General features: G+C 27.5%; 3 protein-coding genes across 3 annotated transcripts; 2 read left to right on the top strand and 1 right to left on the bottom strand.

The window, feature by feature from the left end:
* The first annotated feature begins 81 nt into the window (after window positions 1–81).
* On the top strand, window positions 82–1,309 carry LOC122505407 (probable trafficking protein particle complex subunit 2). The gene is made up of 3 exons (XM_043617006.1): window positions 82–275; window positions 793–1,026; window positions 1,119–1,309. Exons 1-3 carry the CDS (start codon window positions 186–188, stop codon window positions 1,215–1,217), a joined length of 423 nt encoding a protein of 140 aa, XP_043472941.1. The 5' UTR covers window positions 82–185; the 3' UTR covers window positions 1,218–1,309.
* Window positions 1,310–3,644: 2,335 nt separating this feature from the next.
* On the bottom strand, window positions 3,645–6,717 carry LOC122505212 (tRNA (adenine(58)-N(1))-methyltransferase non-catalytic subunit TRM6). The gene is made up of 3 exons (XM_043616705.1): window positions 6,699–6,717; window positions 6,097–6,183; window positions 3,645–5,030 (listed from the first exon to the last, which is right to left on the bottom strand). The coding sequence occupies exon 3, from the start codon at window positions 4,998–5,000 to the stop codon at window positions 3,666–3,668; it is 1,335 nt and encodes a 444-aa protein (XP_043472640.1). The 5' UTR covers window positions 5,001–5,030; window positions 6,097–6,183; window positions 6,699–6,717; the 3' UTR covers window positions 3,645–3,665.
* Window positions 6,718–7,931: 1,214 nt separating this feature from the next.
* On the top strand, window positions 7,932–17,441 carry LOC122505203 (protein xmas-2). Its single transcript, XM_043616693.1, has 4 exons — window positions 7,932–8,653; window positions 10,325–13,775; window positions 14,004–14,285; window positions 16,667–17,441. The coding sequence occupies exons 1-4, from the start codon at window positions 8,332–8,334 to the stop codon at window positions 17,247–17,249; spliced, it is 4,638 nt and encodes a 1,545-aa protein (XP_043472628.1). The 5' UTR covers window positions 7,932–8,331; the 3' UTR covers window positions 17,250–17,441.
* The last annotated feature ends 2,424 nt before the right edge of the window (window positions 17,442–19,865 follow it).

The raw sequence follows: 19,865 nt of genomic DNA, 5'->3' as shown, positions 1-19,865 counted from the left end.
ATATGTATATGATGCCTTGTCGAGGCTTTGTATTGTAAATGTACCTTGATAGTGCACTCTTACATGTGTGGCAGCACCTTTACACCTAGTACATACTTTGGCTGCTGTCATCGTCTCACGTCTGTTAATAAACAATAACAAAACAGGATTCTCATGAAAATCTTCAATATTTACAATATTACGTGATGGCATTTAATTTTTACTTCGCTATTGTTGGACATGCTGATAATCCATTGTTTGAAATTGAATTCGCAAATGCCGGTAAAGATAGAAAGGTATGAAAATTTTATTAAATATTTCACATATCGCTGGCTGGGTGGAAAAACATGACAACTCAGATTGGTTTTGAAAAACATGACACGTCGAATTTGAGTTAAAAATCTTTATTATAATTTCTATTCATCTACTTTAAATTTCTTTAGTCAAAAAATTAAATTTTTTTCTTTTTGTGCATCATCAATTTGATCGTCAAATTGCTTACTCGAACTGACGAAAATGTCTTACACTTATTATTAAATATTTAATATTAATGGAAATAATTCAAAATCATTTCATTATGAACTATCAAAATGATCAAAGTCAGTTACTTTATTCAAACTATTATTTCCTTCCTTTTTTATGAAAAACATTTCTGAGAATAGTCTTTTATAGGTTCAAATCCTTTAAATTCCTGCATTAATAGAGGATAAATTTATAAATAAAAAATTTTAATTTTTTTGACCTGCATCACTACAAAATAAGTAAATACTTTTTTTTTGCAATGATTGGTTTTTTTTGTTTCATTGAAAACAGAAAGAAGATAATGCACACCTAAGTCAGTTTGTTGCTCATGCTGCTCTAGATTTAGTGGATGAACATATATGGAAAACGTCGAATATGCATTTAAAAGTAGTCGATAAATTTAATCAGTGGTTTGTAAGTGCGTTTGTGACAGCAACTAGAATACGTTTTATTATGGTCCACGATGGGAAAAATGAAGATGGAATTAAGAACTTCTTTAACGAAATGTATGAAACTTATATTAAGGTGAGTAATTCGAATCACGTGCGATTATTGGTGGGATAAAATGAATATTTATTACTTATTATAAAATTCGAATTTTAAATTGTTTGTTACAGTATTCTATGAACCCCTTTTACAAGATAAATACTCCAATCAAGTCCGTAGGTTTTGAAAAAAAGGCTCAATTGTATGGAAGAAAATATTTAACTACATAACTGCGCGATTACACGAAAAGAGGTGGATAATTTTATTTATTGTCTTCTATTAATTCTTTATTTTGTATATTAATAAATTTTATTTAGTTAAATGATGTTTATTTTAACCCTCTGTCCACGCTCAGTTATTCCCTCTCCAAATTGTTTTCCTATCGTTCCCACCAGGCGACCGAATAATTGTCGTTTTTTGTCGATAATAGCTAACTAACAATAAGTGGTCAGAGGGTTAAATTATAATTTAGTTAATTTGTAAATAACATTTACAGAAACAGTAAAAAAATTCAAAACTGACTGAAACGATATTCTTGTGATCTTATTTACGTTCCCGTATACTAGGAACAATTAAATTAAAATTTAAAAGAAAATGCTGAATTTTTGTGTCTTTCTTGTTTGCCTCATAAACAATAATTTCTTTTTAAATAACTTAGTTCTTGAAAAACTATCATAAAATTATTACTTAGAAATTATTTAAAGAATAATTTTACTTCAATGTTTCAAAATTAATTTGAATTTTAAAAGTCTACAATTTTCATAAATAGATGAACTTCAAAAGGTTTTAATTTGAAATTTTAGAAAATTTCAATTTTGAACGGATTTAATTTCTTCACAGAAATTCAAATATGTTCAAAAATTTTAAATAATTCTCGTCAAAATTTAAATTTTCTTTATAAATAATAAAATTCTTCTCCAAAATTAAAATATTTTCAAAAATTTTTCTTCATTTCAATGATTTTCAGTATCTACTACTTTAATAATATTTTCCAAAAGAATTCAATTATTTAAAAAAAGAATTTGATAAAATTCTACGCAAACATTAAATTACTTTCATAAATAATGAACAATTCACAGAAATTCAATTATTTACAAATTTTTTTATAAATTTCTTCGCAATAATTTAATTATTTTTATAATCAATCAAATTTCCTACAAGGATTCAATTATTATCATAAATAAGAAACCTAATCGCAAAAATTTCAATTATTTTTAATACAATTTTAATCGAATTCATCAAAAAATGTAATTATTATTAAAAATGTTATTAAAATTCGTCCAAAGAATTTAATTATATAAAAAGTTCAATTTTCAGAAATATTCAATTATTTAATAAATTTATTACAGAACAAAAAATCCAATCCAAAAAATCCAGACCGAAAAATCCAAGAAAATAAGTCCAAAGTACAAAAAATCCAAAATAAAAATGTCCAAAGTCAAAAATCCAAAATAAATAGAAATGTGAAAAATAAATAACGAAAGATGTGAAAAAGTCACGTTTTTACTTTTTACGCTATATAAAATCGGAATTTAAAATGCTTATGTTACCTAAAATCACAGGATTTTAATTATTTACATAAATAATGAAATTCTACACAAAAACTCAATTATTTTCATAAATAAAAAAATTTTTCAAAAAAATTCAATTATTCTGTATAATTTTTAAAACAATTATTTCCAACAATTTTGATAAAATTCTTTACAAAAATTCAATTATTTTTTTTAATATAATTCCCATTAAATTACTCGATTCGTTTAATTATTTTCAGAAATTTAAAATGTTAAGTTTGCCTACTTTCGATTTACAGTCATCGAAATGAGCAACTCAAAAAAAAGAACAATCTCATTCAAGGCAGCCATTTAAATTTTTATATCTCAATTTTTTTCATTGGATTTTTAATTTCTTTGGATAAAAAATAAGTCCAAAGTGAAACTATTTTTTTTTTACTTTGGATTTTTTGTTTTGGACTTCTTGTCCGGATACCAATAAATTATTATATTTTTGTATTCAAATAATTGAATTCTCTTAGAATTTTTTTAATAAAAATTGATTTAAAAATGAGTTTTATCTTAAAATTTTAGATAATAATTAAATATTAAAAGCATTATAGAATGTATTTTTTGAGAAAATTGAATTTTTAAAAGATTTCAAATATAATCTTTGAAAATTGAAATTTTTCAAACTTTTAATTAAAAATTTTTGGGAATTAATTTTTTTTGAAAAAGTTTAATTGAATTTTTTTTTTTAATTATTTAAAGTTCTTATTTGGGCCAAAATAAGTGAAACCGATCACTTGAAAAATTTTTGTCTTCAATTTTCAAGTTATCTATGATTTTTGGTAGATATATGAGTACACTTATTCCCCCTACAATATTTTTCAAAAAAAAATTTTTATTTTTGAAGTAATCAGGTGTTGAAGTTTTGGGTCATTTTATTATTACTTTGAAACAAATATTACTTTGATACTTATTACTTTGATAGTGAATTTTTTAAATATCTAATAATTCTAAGAGTGAATCAGATTCTATAGGGTCAGGAAAAAGGTCAAAATTTTGCCTGGAAATCAGGGAAAAATAAAATTAATTTTTTGTGGCAACCCTGATATAATCAAGGTGACAAAGGTTTACATATGTAAAATCGAATTTCCACTGTAGTTCTGTAAATTAAAAATTTTTTTATTGTGTACAATATCCTGTGAGAAGATACCCATTACAACTACTTGTCAAAATATCAGGATGCGTTCTATCAGTTAAAATTTGATAGGACCGTAAAAAATTGGTAAAAAGTTTTAAATTAACTACACGGTATTTTTGTTTGAGAAGAACATAGATTTCTTGAAGTGGTTCCCGATTCGTGTGGAATATAACAAATGGCCTAGACTTTTTTACAAAATTTATAAGCAATTCAACGATATTAAGAGGATGCTCTCTGGCTACTATAACCAAACTGTCGACTTTAGTAGTACTAAGAAGATTCGTAGCACAAGTTTTAGATTTTTTCTGAGGTACATTAGACTCTAGATCAGTATCTGTATCTGTTGGAGTTTTTCGTTTACGTGAATTATCTTCACTAGATTCCTTATTTTCGGCACATTCGGTTCCAGATTCTGCTGTGGATTGTTTCTCTGTTTTGAGTATTTCAGGCGAATCTTCCTTGGATTCGGTCGGTGGAATTTTTGCAACTCTTTCTTTACTCTGGATAAGGTCTTTCAAGTTGAGATTCGTCAATCGATTTAAAAGATCGGACGGAAAGTTCATCGCCTTTACAGCTGTGTTTTGAGGGTCGTTTCCAAGGTACAGATTTATCAGAGAACCGGAAGTGTTGGCTCCGATCCGGTTGAGAATACTCGCCGCCACTAGACCTAAAGATCCACTGTCGTATAACAAGTGCACTCCGTCCGATTTTATATCACTGTAAGAAATTATTTGTGCCAATGTGTCCATTCTTATTGAATTAATTTTATAATAATCTTGCCGAAAGTAAAGTTCCTGTAGTAATGCAATAGTTGGACGGCAAATTGTTAAGTACTGAAAATATTTTTTCCCCTTCTTTCGGATGTATTTTTCTTGAGAATATTCAGTCTTTGTGCTGAAAGATGTACTATTTTCGATAAGAGTTTGAACTATTTCCTTTCCGGACTTTCCGGCTTTTCGAAGATCGAGAATTTTCTGCTTCGACAACTGCTGTGATGTACCGTTATCATTAATCAGTCGATTATCAACACCTGACTTCAAGGAATCGAATCGTAATTTCTCTAACATCTCTGCTTTTGTTACTGGTTGTAGATTATTAATTGACTCGCCTTTTGAAGAAGGGACTATTTCAAACGTTGTCCAAAAGGGTTTTCCTATTATGGAACTTGTATCTACATCATCTTTAGTAATTGTAAAAATACTATTTTTTGATACTCTGTGAACCTTCATAAAATTCTCCTTTCTGATTATAACATAGTCTCCTTCTTTGATTAGATTATTTGTATTATGCATAGTTTCCTCACTTAAGTTCTCCATAGTTGTTCCGACTGTCGCTTTTAGATAGCACTGAAAAAATTTTCAATTATATTTTCCAATTAACTATTTTCATTTTTATTAAAATAAAAATAAAAAATTATAATAAATAATTTGAAAATGCAATTTAAAAAACTTCTATAATCAAATCTTATTTTCTTTCGATATAATTAGGGCTCGAAAACTAAATTAAATTTTTCATAACTATAAAACATCTTAAATTTCAATTCTCATAAAGAATCGTTATTAACAAATTTTCAAAAAATTGAATTCTATCAACGAATTTTAATAAAATTTTTAATTACATTTTTCGAGAAATTCGATTAAAATTGTATAAAAAATAATTGAAATTCTGCAATGAATTTTATTATTTGTTAAAATAATTGAAACTCTAAGAAGAATTTTATTACTTACTTTTGAATATTTTTTGTGTTTTTAACTAAACATTTTCTATAAATCCATTATTTTGAATAATTTTTGAAAAAGTTGTTTAATTTTTAAAAATAATTAATTACTCTGTGAATTACTTATTTATTTATTTAAATAATTGAATTCTCGTAGTTGAATGCTGATAAAAATTGAAAAAGAATTTTAGTTAAAACTTTTTGAAAATAATTATAAAATGTAAAAGTAGGATTCTTTAGAAATAATTAAATTTCAAACAGTTTTTTTAATTAAAATATTGAAAATTTTAATTGCTGTAAAAGTATAGTAATATTTAAATATTAAAAATAATTAATTTGTTAGCTTCCTTAAAAATTAAATCTTTCGAATAATATAATTCAAAAATTCTAAAAAATAATTAAACTTTGTGAGACTTGCTGTTCAAACTTTCATATTCCATTGAAAGTATTTCGAAATTTTATTTTAAATTTTAATTTTAACATAATTTAATTATATATATTAATTATATATTATACAAAAGTTATGTTACTGAGCGTGCAAACTTTTTTTGTTTAAGGTTATGTGTATAAAACAGCATTGCTTCACTAAATATCCTAAATATACTTTAATAATAAAAATTGTTAATCGCAGTGTCTGGATTTTATTTGTTAAATTTTATTAAGTTTTTTGTAATGTAAATAAATAGAAACTTTACCTATTTTATATCTTTAAAATATTCCTTTATTTACATCTGGATCATGCTTTCGTGTGTTTACTCTGTCTGTTAGGGTGGAATCACACACTGTAAAAAAATCTGCTGTAAATTTACTATGTCCGACGTTGGAAAGTTTGGTCACTATGTCCGACGTGGTATTTTTACACGCCGACTGTAATCTACATAACCTGCAAATATTTTTTGAAATAATATTTTCAGTCGTAACTTTTTGTATTTATGAAATATAGCCCAAAACTTTTTGTTATATTATTATTTACTTATAAATTAGCATATACTTTCTATAAATGTACATTATATACACTTTTTTAGAGTTATTTATAAAAACTTGAAAATTTTTTGAAAATCTTAAAGGAATAAGAAAATTACATTCGCCATGTAATTGTACAGATCGTGCGACGTAATATTACGTCAAAGTGTAGAAATACACGCAATGTAAAAATACCACGTCGGACATAGTGATCAAATTTTCCTACGTCGGACGTAGTAAATTTACACAAAACTATTAAATTACATAGTCGTATAATGTAAAATTATTAAAAATAGTAAAACTACTTTTGGAACGAAATAAATTTACTACGTACAACCTATAATTTCGATGTGTGAAATTACAAGTTTCGTGTTATTTTACACCAGATTTTTTTACAGTGCAACTGAGCGGAAAATCTAAATTATGCTTGCGTTCTAAAGGTGCATCACAATGTAATCAGGTATTTTGGTCAAGCGAAAAGATTTAAGGTGCAATCACAAGTCAGCGTAAGACGGGAAACGGAAAGCGTTTACTTAATAGTCAAGATAAATTTGTCTATTGTGGACTCAACCTGAGAATGAGATCTTAAATCAACAATTGTGAATTGAACCTAATTGTTGTATATGTCAAAATGCACAGTGTTGGTTTCTACTCTAAGTGACTCCAACCCATGATCCAAGTAACAAGGTCTCGCCACGCGCAGGCAAAAAAAACGTGGAACCAAGCACCAATCAGAATGCGGACGAAGTGACGACCATATTGAAAGTCTAGCCGCGTATTTTTAAATGTGTTTCAAATCCAGAAAATAAGATTGTTATTGTTATTAATATATTTTTATTTTTAATAATAAATATTATTAATTGTTATTATTAATATTAATACGTATAAAATTATTGATAATAATAATAATAAATATTACAATAAATGGTAATTAATATTAATAAATTATTATGAATGTTATTTTATTTTTAATAATAATTATTATTTTTAATTAGTATTAATATTAATAAATATAAAGTTATTAATAATAATAATAAATATTGCAATAAATAGTAATTTGATTTTCAAGATTCCAAGCAACATTCACTGGCTCTTCCAGGTTTCTTTCAGATTTATAATATTCCCTAAATTTTTAAGGTTTTCCAGGTGAAAATAGAGTGAAAATACTCTGATTCACCTAGAAACGTGGCCAACTAATCACCTTTTAATGATTTAAATTCTGTACCGAAGTGAATCTGTGCCACGCAGCAGTTTAGTCCTTACTGGAGTTTCGTCTCAGTATATATATTGAAAGTTAAAAGTGATATGCATAATAATAATATGTGACTGTATATTTGTGACTGCATAATTCTTTTAGTTTAATTTTTTATTAAAGAGAGAAAATATAAACACATACAAAAAATAAAAAAAGGTTGTCTTAGTTAATCTGGCTCAAAATTTATCTCATCATTTATCCACTGAAAATTGAAAAGAAATTGTCCCTTCAGTTCTTGCAGCATTAGAGATAAATGTAATGTTTTTAAATATATAAATAAATATATGTGAATGTTATGTATCAAGTTAATAATAAGTATTTAATAAAAAATATTAATATTTAATAAAGAATTATTTTACTTTTAATTTATTATTCTTTATGTTCTTTAAATTTGTTTCTGTATTTGATTCAAAATTTAGCGCTTCAATATGGTCGTCGCTTCAGGTAATCGCTATGATTGGTCGGCTTTTTTATGGTGCGCGAACCGAGTTAAAATTGAGCCCGACTTTGGCGAGACCTTGTTACTTGGATCATGCTCCAACCTCTCGATAATTGAGTTGTATATGTAAATAAGATACCTTCTACTTTGTAAACATTGTTTAATTTATAATTACTTACTATTATAATAGTTAATTTTTTTACAAAAAAAAGTTGTGACACCGGTGATGGAAAAGTTTTGATCATATACATTACAAATTTATTTTGTTCAACAATGGAAAATGAAAACAATGAAAGTTTCACTACGGGGAATGAGGATAATGAAGAGTGGAGAAAATTTACTTTTTCTCCACCAAATATAGTACATAATTCTGAGAGAATTATTAATTTTGGAATTACATCTGATCATGTAATATCACCGCGTACTCCCATCGATGACGAATTTCAATTTTCGCTTCCAACAAACTTGTTCAAAAATACAAGTTCATCTCCAACGAAAAATGCTGATTGTCAAAGTTCGACTAAACAATACAAACCACGAATTTCAAGGAATACCTTTAAAGCTCCTGTCAACGTCTTTACACAGGCTCTCAAAGGTAGTGTATAGTCATTTTTATTGTAATATAAATCGGTTTCTTAATAATGATTTAGTTGATTCATGTTTGGTAAAAACAAATATTGTCGATGTAGGACGCTTAAACAAATATTTTAAAGGAGAGTTTTTCTGGTCAAGGATTTAAAAACAACCGATTTTTTTGCTTTAAAATATTCTTTAGTATCATAAAATTACTGTTCGAAAATATTTTTGAAGAAATATGCAAAAGAGAAAAAGTTGTAGCAATTTTTAGGAACGTTGTCTTAACAATTAACATAGTTATTCGTTACGAAAACTTAAAACTCTCTTTTCTCGAAAACACATTTTTCAAAACGAGGAGACACTTTTCTCGAAATCTACTGAACCGATTTAAAAAAACCAAAAATCATTTTTGTAACTTTTTAATGTGCCTCATAAAGTATGAAATTACCATGAATTCTAATAAAAACCTTCAATTTTTTCTATCCCTGACAATAATTTTTTTAAATAACTTAATTCTTGAAAAACTATCATAAAATTATTAATTAGAAATTATATGATGAACAATAATTTTACTATTCAATTTTAAAAGAGTTGCGTTTACAACTTTCAGAAATAAATCAACTTCGAAAGGTTTTAATTTGAAATTTTATAAAATTTCAATTTTCAATGAATTTAATTAGAAATTTTAAAGAACTTAGATTTTTGAAAAATTTTAATAATTCAAATTCTTCTGAAATTAGTTTAATTTTCTAATACATTTTTAATCAATTATTAAAAATAATGTATTTATCGAAGAATTTTAGTTAAAAATACTAAAAAAAAAAATTAAATTTTGGAGAAGTTACAAATGTTTGCAGAAATTCTAATTATTATTTTCAAAAGTAACAAAATTCTTCTTAGAAATTCAATATGTTCAAAAATTTTTAAAAATTCGCGTCAAAATGTCAATTATCTTTATAAATAATAAAATTCTTCTCCAAATTTCAATTGTTTTCAAAAAATTTCCTCAATTCAATGATTTTTAATATCATTTTTACAATTTTAATCAAATTTCTCGAAACATGTATTGTTTCTAAAAATTTAATTAAAATTTGTCAAAAAAATTCAATTATTTAAATATTTGTTGATAAAATTCTTTGAGAATTCAATTTTGAGAAACATTCAATTAATCAATTAATTATTTATCTTTGTATTTAAATAATTGAATGCTCGTAGAATTTTCTAATAAAAATTGATTTAAACATGAATTTCAGTTTAAATTTTAGAGAATAATTGAATGAAAAAAGGCATTATAGCATGCATTTTTAGAAATAATAATTGAATTTTTAAAAAAGATTTCAAATTAAAATCTTTGAAAATCTGAATTTTCGTACTTTTAACTAACAAATCTGTAAAATTTACTTTTTTTGAAAAAATTTAATTGAATTTTTTTTAAATAATGGAGTTTTTATAAAAATTTTGCAACTGCAATTTGAAATAATTTAGATATTTAGCAATTTTTTTAAAATTAAATTTATGTTTGATAGAATATTCATTGCAACAACTCTTCATTTGCCTGAATTTTTATTTGCAAGAATTGTTTATTTGATAGAATTCATGATTCAAATAAATTAATTTGCAAATAACGAACTAAATCAACTGTTGGAAATAATTCTGTGTGGATTTTGTAAATCTCAATTTTTTGTTACAGGATCACATACTTACGAACAATTGAAAAAGAATACAAAATCTCAACAACAGAAGAACAACATCGAAAATTCAATCACCTGTACAATGGTTCCTAAATCACTTCTCGATAAAGTAGTTGCTAAAGAGCATTTCTCAACATTCGGAGACATTTCAAAAATTTTGATTCGACCAAAGAAGCAATCTATTGTCGTATTTTATGTGACAAAAGGCGAGGCGAATATTGCATATTACAAATGCGGTTTGTTCCTGAACGAGAAATTTAACGTTCAGTGGACCAACGAAGTGGTTAAATCTCCCGTCAAGAAAGCAGACACTTCGACTGTATCTCGTATTCTCAAGGCGAACGACGATAGTTTTCAGGATGAAATAGAAGCACTTAAGCATTTGGAATACAATCTTCATGAAGAGACCCCGACCGAGATGAAACAATTGACGTGCATCACAAAATTAAGAGTAGCGAAACCGAAAGAACTGAAACACGATAAAGTACCTTCGCGTCTGGACAAAGTGAATACGGCGAAAGTGGAGAAAATTGGGGCTTCCGTTCCTAAAGCGACGGTCGAGGAGCTGCAGTACGTCATTCGCCAGGCGGCACTCACCAGCGAGGATAAGTACAAAATTCTAGAAGCCAGGGATAAGTTGATGAGGTTGAGAAACGCGAAGTCGATTAGTCTAGCCACGGCGCAGATTACAAGGGGTACTTGTCCGGACATGTGTCCAGAGAAGGAGAGACTCATGCGCGAGACCCAACGGCAAGTCTCCTTCTACGAGCAGTCGGACAACAATGGCCAGAAGATAAACCACATGACGGCGGTGAAGCAGTACTCGAGATCATCCGCCGATCAGGAGGAGCCTATGCCTCACGAACTAAGACCCGTCAAGTCCCTAAAGATGACCATGAGTTACTTGCTCCACGAAATCGTCGATCTGTGCGAGAGAAAGGACACGAACCTAGCAGAGTGGTACCACTTCCTCTGGGACCGAACGCGAGGTATCCGGAAGGACATCACCCAACAGGAACTCTGCTGCCCCGACAGTGTCGAACTCGTCGAGCAGTGCGCCCGTTTCCACATTCTCTCCTCCGAACGTCTCTGCACCGAAGAGTCCAACGTATTCGACAAGAAAATAAACACCGAAAACTTGACAAAGTGCTTGCAGACTCTCAAGTATATGTATAACGATCTGATGTTGAAAGGAATCAGCTGCATCAACGAACCGGAATTCAGGGCTTACATCATTTTGCTGAATTTAAATAACGGAAGTTTTATGTGGGACCTCCAGAAACTTCCGTCGTCGATACAAAAGTCGCCGGAGGTGAAATTCGCGATTGAGGTTTATTCATCTATTGTGTCGAACAATTACGTTAAGTTCTTTAAATTGCTGCGGAGGACGACTTATATGAATGCTAGTATCTTGCTGAGGTACTTCAATCAAGTGAGAATTACCGCCCTGTCCGTGATGGTGAAGGCCTACTGCAGAACGATCACGAAACCGTATCCTTACCCACTTTATGAACTGATTGACATTCTAGCCTTCGAGGACGAGAGGGAGGCTGTTTACTTCTGCGAACAGGTCGGACTCAGTTTGTCTCAGGACGAACTGTACGTGATGCTGAATAGGGAGCACTTCGCCTCTTCGGAACACACTGTCGAGCAAGCACGAGCCTTCAATGTAATTGAGAGCAAACGACACGCGCGTTATTCTTCGGTTGGTCAATGCATCGCGGGAGGATCTCTTCCTGGACAGTCGTACAAAAACCATCAACCTCATGACAGTTTCGACTCGCAAGGTTATCTTCTGGAGGAATCGCTCAAGGCTGAAGATCAAAAGGTTCCAGTAGTTGATGAGAAGGACCCCTACGAATTTACAGAGGATGTTGACGATTTTTCACCAGAAGTTTCTGAGAGTCCGGAAGTTCTGGTGAAAAATCCTTTTAAAGAAACATATAGTGCCAACAAGCGTAAACTAGACTTTAATCCTTTTTGCGACAAAGTCAACGATTCGACGAAAACTGCCGCACAGACAACCTTTTCCTTTACCAATTCGGTCAAAAAACCCTTCACTTCGGTCGATTTTTCGAAGTCGTCTTTCCAAACCTTTGCTACCGAGAATAAAACTTTCGCCTTCAGTAACGTTGTAAATAAGGACATATTTTCCGGATCGACGAAAACTTCCCCCTTTAAATCTGTACAACCGGTGAAACCCTTCTTTTTCCATGCTGCAAGTGCTGAAACTCCGAAGGAAGACGAACAGGAAGAGGAAGACAAGGAGACAGAATCGAAGGAGAAGATTCTACAACAAGAGGAAGAGGCGAAACAGAAGAGAAAGGAACAAGAAGAGGCGAAATTGAGACAAATCGAAGCAGAGGCGGAGAATTTGTACCTTTCTCATCTATTTGAAGTGGTTGACGAAATCTGCGGTAGGATCATTAAGGCCGAATTACAAATTCTTTACCAAGCGTGGACGGAAGATATTTTTGAAAATATCCTCCAAGATATTGTTCAAGAAACTTGTGAAGAAACATGCAGAGAGGAAAAATTCATTCAAGAAGCGGTGAGCGAAATAAGAAGGAAGCAAAAGCGGAGAATTTCCGACAAGTACTACAAACTTTGGAGAAGGTACGTCAACAAGAAGAGATCTAGACGAAAGGCTCTGGACAACACTCCCATCTGGCTACCCAAGCAGAGTCTAGAAGCATGCGCCAAGTCCCTCTACTGCAAGCAACAGGACGCAGTCATAGAGAACATGTGCCGAAAACGTTTGAAATTATCCCCGAGTAATCATCAACCGCACAACCAAGTTCCGATCGAAGTCGTCATCTACGCCGGCATCAAGGAGAACATAAAATCATTCAACAGTGAACCCCGAATATGTTGTCCGAATATGTTTTGGAAACTGGCAATTTCGTGGCCGAAACTGGAGAACCGAGTGGTTTTGTATCAACGCAAAAAAGTGATAAGTGGTTATTTCAGTGATGAAGCTGGCGATCCGATTATGAAAAACTTTCAACCGAACGCTTACGAAACGTTACATGTCTGCATTAGGAATTTCGAAGGAGTGATTAGTGAGGAGAATTTAACGGGAATGGACGCATTGATGTTTATTGCCTCTACGTCGGAAGAATCGAGATCAATTGTGAGAAGACTGACGAAAACTGTTTTGTCAAAGAATAAATTAATGCCGATACCTTTGGTAGTTATATTGTTCCACGACGGTAATATCAAACCGGAAGCTATTGATATTACGCCAGACTTGGAAAATTTAATGGATACGGGTTTTGTTTCTGAATATACAATTATTTTGGAGAATACAATCGATGAGAATGCGATTGTTAAACTGACGCAAAGTGCTGTTTTATGGCTTGCAGTAAATAAATCTCCACAAGTGCCTTTGGAAATGGATTATCTGAAGAGGGTTCTCAAAGATTGTTTAATGGAAGAATTATGGTTCAGGTATGTATTTTCATGTTTTGTATTAAATAACACTGGCTGAACAAATTTTGGCGAATTTTAGAACCATTGGTTCTAAAATCGCAGAACCTCATAAGATCAGATTTTGATTCAGTAAAAAACCTAAGGTTTTTTACTGAATCCAAATCTGATCTTATGAGGTTCTGCGATTCGCCAAAAATTTGTTATTATTTAATTATTATTATTTATTAAATTTTGCTCTTATTTCAGACTTGAAGGCCATTCTGTATATAATAGTCAATTGAAAAATGCCCTCGAAGATCCGCAATTTGTGATAAATTTGCATACAGAAGCAATTACACATGTGATGGAAATAATACTCGATCAAGAATCACTTTTGTACACTGATTTCTCCCCAGAAATAAAAGGAACGCTAAAGGAGAATTTCAATTTACCATGTAGTTACGAATACTTTGATGATGTTTGGAAAAATGTTGAATACAGAGAAACAGTGGAGAGATTTGTGAAACAATTAATTATACCACAATGGAGGTAAAAATCTTAATTCTATATAGAATGTATTTTTTTTCATAAATATTTAATTTATTTTTCCGGAAGTTAAAATATTATGATTTCAATCAAAATGTAACTATTTCTAAAAAATTACAACTGTAATTCTTCCAAAATTCAATCATTTTAAAATATTTATATAAATATAAATATAATATATTTATGTAAAATTCTATTGAAAATAATTTAAATTAAATTAAATTATTTAAATAATTAAATTCCTGTAAAAATTTGATTATTTATGAAAATAAAAAAATGAAATTTGTAAAATTGTAAATTCAATGGTTTCGAAGAAAATTTAAATTGGTACGAGAAATTTAATTAAAATTATAATAAAAACAATTTAATTCTTCTAAAAAATTTATCACAATTTTTAAAAATAAGTGAATTTTAACAACAAATTTTGTTAAAATATTACAAATATTTTTTATAAAGAACATTATCAAAATTTTTTAAATTAAATAAATTCTTTCGAAGAATTTTAAGAAAATTTTCAAGAATAATTGCATTTTTGAGGTATTTATTTAAAAATTGTATTAAAATAATTGAAATTTATTTAAATTATTTAAGTAATTGATTTTCTGTGAAAATATTAATTATAAAAAATAAAAAAATAAAATTTAAGTTCGTATAAGAGTTAATTACATAATTAATTAACAATTGTAATTAATTGTATTAAAAGTAATTGAATTCTTCTAAAGAATTTATTAGAACTTTTAAAAATTAGTGAATTCTATCAACAAATTTTGTTAAACTTTTTAAAAATAACTAAATTCCATCAAAATTTATTTATTTTTATTTCAAATAATTGAATTCTTTTGGCAAATTTTATTGAAAATAATTAAATTTTAACAAACTTTTGAAAATAATTGAATACGAAGAATTTCATTAAAATTTTTAAAAATAATTGAATTCTTAAAAAAAATCTTATTATTTATAAAAAGAATTGAATTTTTGCAAAGAATTTTATAAATATTTTTTGAAAAACGATTTAATTCTTTTGGAAAATTTTTTATCAAATTATGTAGTAGATATCGAAAATCATTGAATTGAGGAAATTTTTTAAAAATAATTGGAATATTATTTAATTGGAAATGTTATACATTTAATTGAAATAATTGGACATTTTACCAAGAATTTTATTGAAATTTTTGGAAATAATTGAATTTTCATTTAAAAAAATAATAACAATTTTAACGAGAATCTAAAAAAATTTTTGAACATAATTGAATTTCTGCGAAGAATTTCATTTCTTTTGAAAATAATTGAATTTCTGCAATTATTTGTAGTTTTCATTTAATGTTTTTAACTAAAATTATTCTTTAAATCAATTATTTTTAATAATTTTTGACAAAGTTCTTTGACAATTTTCAAATTCATTTGTTTACAATTCAATTTTAAGAAATTTCATTAAGAATTTTATTTTATCAACAAATTTTTAAATAATTGATTTCTTTTGACAAATTTCAAACAATTTTTAAGAATAATTGCACTTTTCAAGGAATTCAAGAAAAATTGTATTAACAATAATTAAATTCCAACGATGAGATTTACTTTTTATTAAAATAATTGAATTCCTAAAAGTAAATTTACTTTTTTATAAAAATAGTGGCATTGCGAAGAAATTCATAAAAAATTTGTAAATAATTGAATTCCTGTGAAATTTTCATTATTTATGAAAATAATTGAATTCTTGCTACGAATTTCATTAATTTTTTTTTTTTAAATAATTGAATTCTTTTGTGAAATGTTATTGAAATAGTAGATATTGAAAATAATTGAGTTTCGACAAATTTTTGAAATAAATTAAATTTCTACAAAGAAATTAAAGAATTTTTTGAAAATAATTGAATTGTTACCAAGAATTTCATTAAAATTTTTGAAAATAATTAAATTCTTTCAATAAATTGAATTAAAAATGTATTGAAAATAATTATTAAATTCTGATAAACAAATTATATCAAAATTGTTTAGAATAACTGAATTTTTGCAAAGAATTTTAATATTTTTGAAAATAATTGAATTCTTGCGAAGAATTTTATAAAAATCTTTTTAAATAATTGATTCTTTTCGAAAAATTTTATGAATATTGTGTTTTATAAAATTGACTTCCTATAAAAATTTATTTACTTATATAAATTATTGAATGTTTGCAAAGAATTTTATTAAAAATTTTTTTAAATAATTGAATTCTTTGGGGAAATTTTTTATTAAAATAGTAGATATTTAAAGTCGTTGGTGGACACATTTAATTGAATTGTTTTTAAGAATTTTATTTAAATTTTTGAGAATAATTTTTTCATTCCAACTATTGTCTTTAGTGTTTGGTCCATTTTAATTAAGATTGAATTTCTATATTTCAGGGAGTCATGGCCGATTTATGACAAAACGCATCTTCAAAAAGCCATCAGGAATTTCTGCATTGAGGCAATGGCGGATTGCAGTCACGATGTGTCGATCAGCGACATTCTAAACAACTTATTTGTACTGATTGATTCTAGTCCACGTGTATACTTTCCCGACATTTTGCTGCTGATAATTAATAAGAAAATTGACTTGATGAAGGAAGAGTTGAAAGTTGTTTACAATCGCAATCACATTAAACACTTTCGAACTTTGCCTTGGTGGTTTAAATCGACTGTGTTTTTAAATTATAGTTTTCAACCCTTAATTGACTGGGAAATGGGAAATGATGAAGTGGCAAACGACTCGAGAAATATTTCTGCATCTTTAGTCGACGAGTCAGATATGGACGATTACATGGATCAGTCGCTGACAATGAATCATATTCATCCAGTGAAAGAAATTTCTAAAAGCTCACAGAGTCAAATGACAGCCGTATTCGACAAACTAGAAACATTTGGGGTTCAATTACAAGATCAAAAATTAAAGAACCAACAATTAGAGGACGAAATCAAAAAGGCGTTATTTCCAGACGAATCTTAATAATTGACACATAAATCGCAGTTGAATGTGATGTTATTTATAGTCTACGAATATCTTACCGAAATTTGTAAAAAAATTTGTATTTATATTATTATACTTGCGCACGTGATCGCTCCTAGAGCGCTAGGTCTGTTATATGAACTTCATTTCATTGTAAAGTTAAGTACAATAAAAAATGTTGTTATCAAATTATCTAGAGATCAACAGATTTTTAACAGTATTTAATTCACCAAATTCTTATTTATCTCAACTTATACTTTATTGGTCATTCCCTCAGAAAAAATCGGACAACATTTTGCTTTTGCTATGATTTTTTTTTATTTTTTTTATAAAGCGATTTAAAAGATACAAATTTTTGAAAAATTACGTAATTTTTTTTTGAACGCCAGGAAACCTGGAAATGTCAGGGAATTTTATAAACCTTGAAAAAACCTGAAAAAATCAGGGAATCTTGATCGAAATCCTGGAAAATTGTTGTATTCTAAAGTTATTGTGTCAATTATTTTTAAAAGTATTAAAACTCTTCTTAGAAATTAAATTATTTTCAAAAATATTAATTTTTTTTAAAAACTATCCTCAATTCAATGAATTTAATAAAATTCTACGCAAACATTTCATTATTTTCATAAATAATAAAAATTTCCAAGGAATTCAATTATTTAAAAATTATTTTCATAAGTAATATTTTTTACAGGAATTCAATTATTAAAAAGATTAAAAATAATAAAACTCATCGCAGACTTTCAATACAATTTTAATGGAATTCTTTGTGACAATTCAATTTTTTCTACTATTTTAATCAAAATTTCACAAAAGAATTCAATTATTTAAAAAAAAAATTTAATAAAATTCGTCTCAAAAATTCAATTATGTTAAAAAATTCACAAAATTTCTCGTCAAAATTCCAATTATCTACATAAATAACAAAAATTTTCTCCAAAATTCAATTATTTTCAAAAATTTTTTTAAAATTCTAGGCAGAACTTAAATTACTTTTAAGAAAATTTTCATCAAATTTCTCGAAAAATGAAATTATTCTTAAAAAATTTATTAAAATTTGTCAAGAGAAATTAATTATTTAAAAATTTGTTGATAACATGGTTCTTTATGAAAATTCAATTTTAAGAAACTTTTTGTAAGAAACTAGCACTAAATTAACAACTTTTTTAATTTTTTTTATTAAAGACTACGGTAAAGTACGTGTGAAAATAAAAATCTCATAAATGAAAATTGTTTTAAAAATAATTGAAATTCTGCGATGAGCTTTATTATTTATGAAAATAATTGAATTCCTAAAAAGAATTTTATTATTTATGAAAATAATTGAATCCCTGTAAAAAAATTTATTATATTTATACAAATAATGGAATTATTGTTAAGAAATTAAAAAAGAAATTTGTAAACAATTAAATTCCTATGAAATTTTTATTATTTATAAAAATAATTAAATGTTTACGTAGAATTTAATCAAAATTTTTGAAAATGATTGAATTTTTGCCAAGAATTTTATTACTTTTGAAAACTAGCATAATTATAAGCACGTGTGTAATTTTTATTGTCATTATGTTACTTCCCAATGGGAAATTTACAACTGGCGTAGTACTGCGCCAGCACTGGCAGCACTGGCGGCAAGGCTGAGAGCCAGCACTGGCATAACTCTGGGATGATAACGCCGTCCGGCGCTGCCGAAGTACTGTCTGTCAGTGCTGCCAGACAGCGCTGGCGCAGCACTGGACCAGTGCTGGCTGAGAATATTGCCGCAATAAATGCCGTATTGCTATTAATTAGTCGTAAATTCATAATTATAAATAATTTAACAACAAAATGGTAAATAATATTAATAAATAGTTATTATTCATAAAATATTTCTCTTCTTAAAGAAATTGTATTAAAGATGGAGACTAACAATATGGATATAGTAAATGAAGTAAAAAAAATTGTTTATAACATTTAAAAATTAAATAATAAACAATTACAGTAAGTGTGCATTAGATTTTCATATTTTAGTACCTAACGATTGGAACCTAGAAATATCGCAAACCTATGAAAATAAACAAAATTGCTGACGAGGGGAATCGAACCTACGACCTACGGACTAACAGACTAACGCTCTAACCTCTATGCTAACGACACGTGTGTGCAGTAAAATTTTAATATCTCAGTATCATTCAGACATACAATTATTGAGTCAAAGATGAGAAAAAAATAGGGATACGTTAGAAATAATAAATTGAAATAAAATAAATTAAACTAAATTTTTAAAAATTAAATTAAATTACTTTACTTTTATTGCATTTAACATTTTACGTAATTCTTAAATTACGTGGTAATTTTTTAATAATTTTTTATTCATAGTAAGAAGTATAATAGTATTTTAATAGGAACCAAATTATTATTGAGATTAAAGTTTAAATTTTGTTTATAATTTTAATTTGTTTAAATAATTTATTATTTACAAAATTAGACAATTGTGTTAAATTGTTATTATTAAATTTGACAAGAATAAAAAATGAACAACTGAAAAGTAAAATATTAATGTTTTCAATAAATTTATAAACATTTATAAACTTTTTTTATAATTTTTTTCAAGTTTATGTCAAAAAAGCAATGTTGGCA

The sequence above is a fragment of the Leptopilina heterotoma genome, unplaced genomic scaffold (assembly GCF_015476425.1).
Source record: "Leptopilina heterotoma isolate Lh14 unplaced genomic scaffold, ASM1547642v1 Lhet_113, whole genome shotgun sequence".
Lineage (NCBI taxonomy): Eukaryota > Metazoa > Arthropoda > Insecta > Hymenoptera > Figitidae > Leptopilina > Leptopilina heterotoma.
Note: the sequence above shows the minus strand (reverse complement) of the source record. Positions and strands in the feature narration are given on the sequence as shown.

What these genes read in the sequence shown, in the direction of transcription:
- LOC122505407 (XM_043617006.1), top strand. Translation starts at nt 186, where the DNA reads ATGGCATTTAATTTTTACTTCGCTATTGTTGGACATGCTGATAATCCA. An exon ending in ATGCCGGTAAAGATAGAAAG is followed by an intron (nt 276 to 792) that starts GTATGAAAATTT and finishes CATTGAAAACAG; the next exon opens with AAAGAAGATAATGCACACCT. An exon ending in TGTATGAAACTTATATTAAG is followed by an intron (nt 1,027 to 1,118) that starts GTGAGTAATTCG and finishes TGTTTGTTACAG; the next exon opens with TATTCTATGAACCCCTTTTA.
- LOC122505212 (XM_043616705.1), bottom strand. Translation starts at nt 5,000, where the DNA reads ATGGAGAACTTAAGTGAGGAAACTATGCATAATACAAATAATCTAATC.
- LOC122505203 (XM_043616693.1), top strand. Translation starts at nt 8,332, where the DNA reads ATGGAAAATGAAAACAATGAAAGTTTCACTACGGGGAATGAGGATAAT. An exon ending in CTTTACACAGGCTCTCAAAG is followed by an intron (nt 8,654 to 10,324) that starts GTAGTGTATAGT and finishes TTTTTGTTACAG; the next exon opens with GATCACATACTTACGAACAA. An exon ending in TTAATTATACCACAATGGAG is followed by an intron (nt 14,286 to 16,666) that starts GTAAAAATCTTA and finishes TCTATATTTCAG; the next exon opens with GGAGTCATGGCCGATTTATG.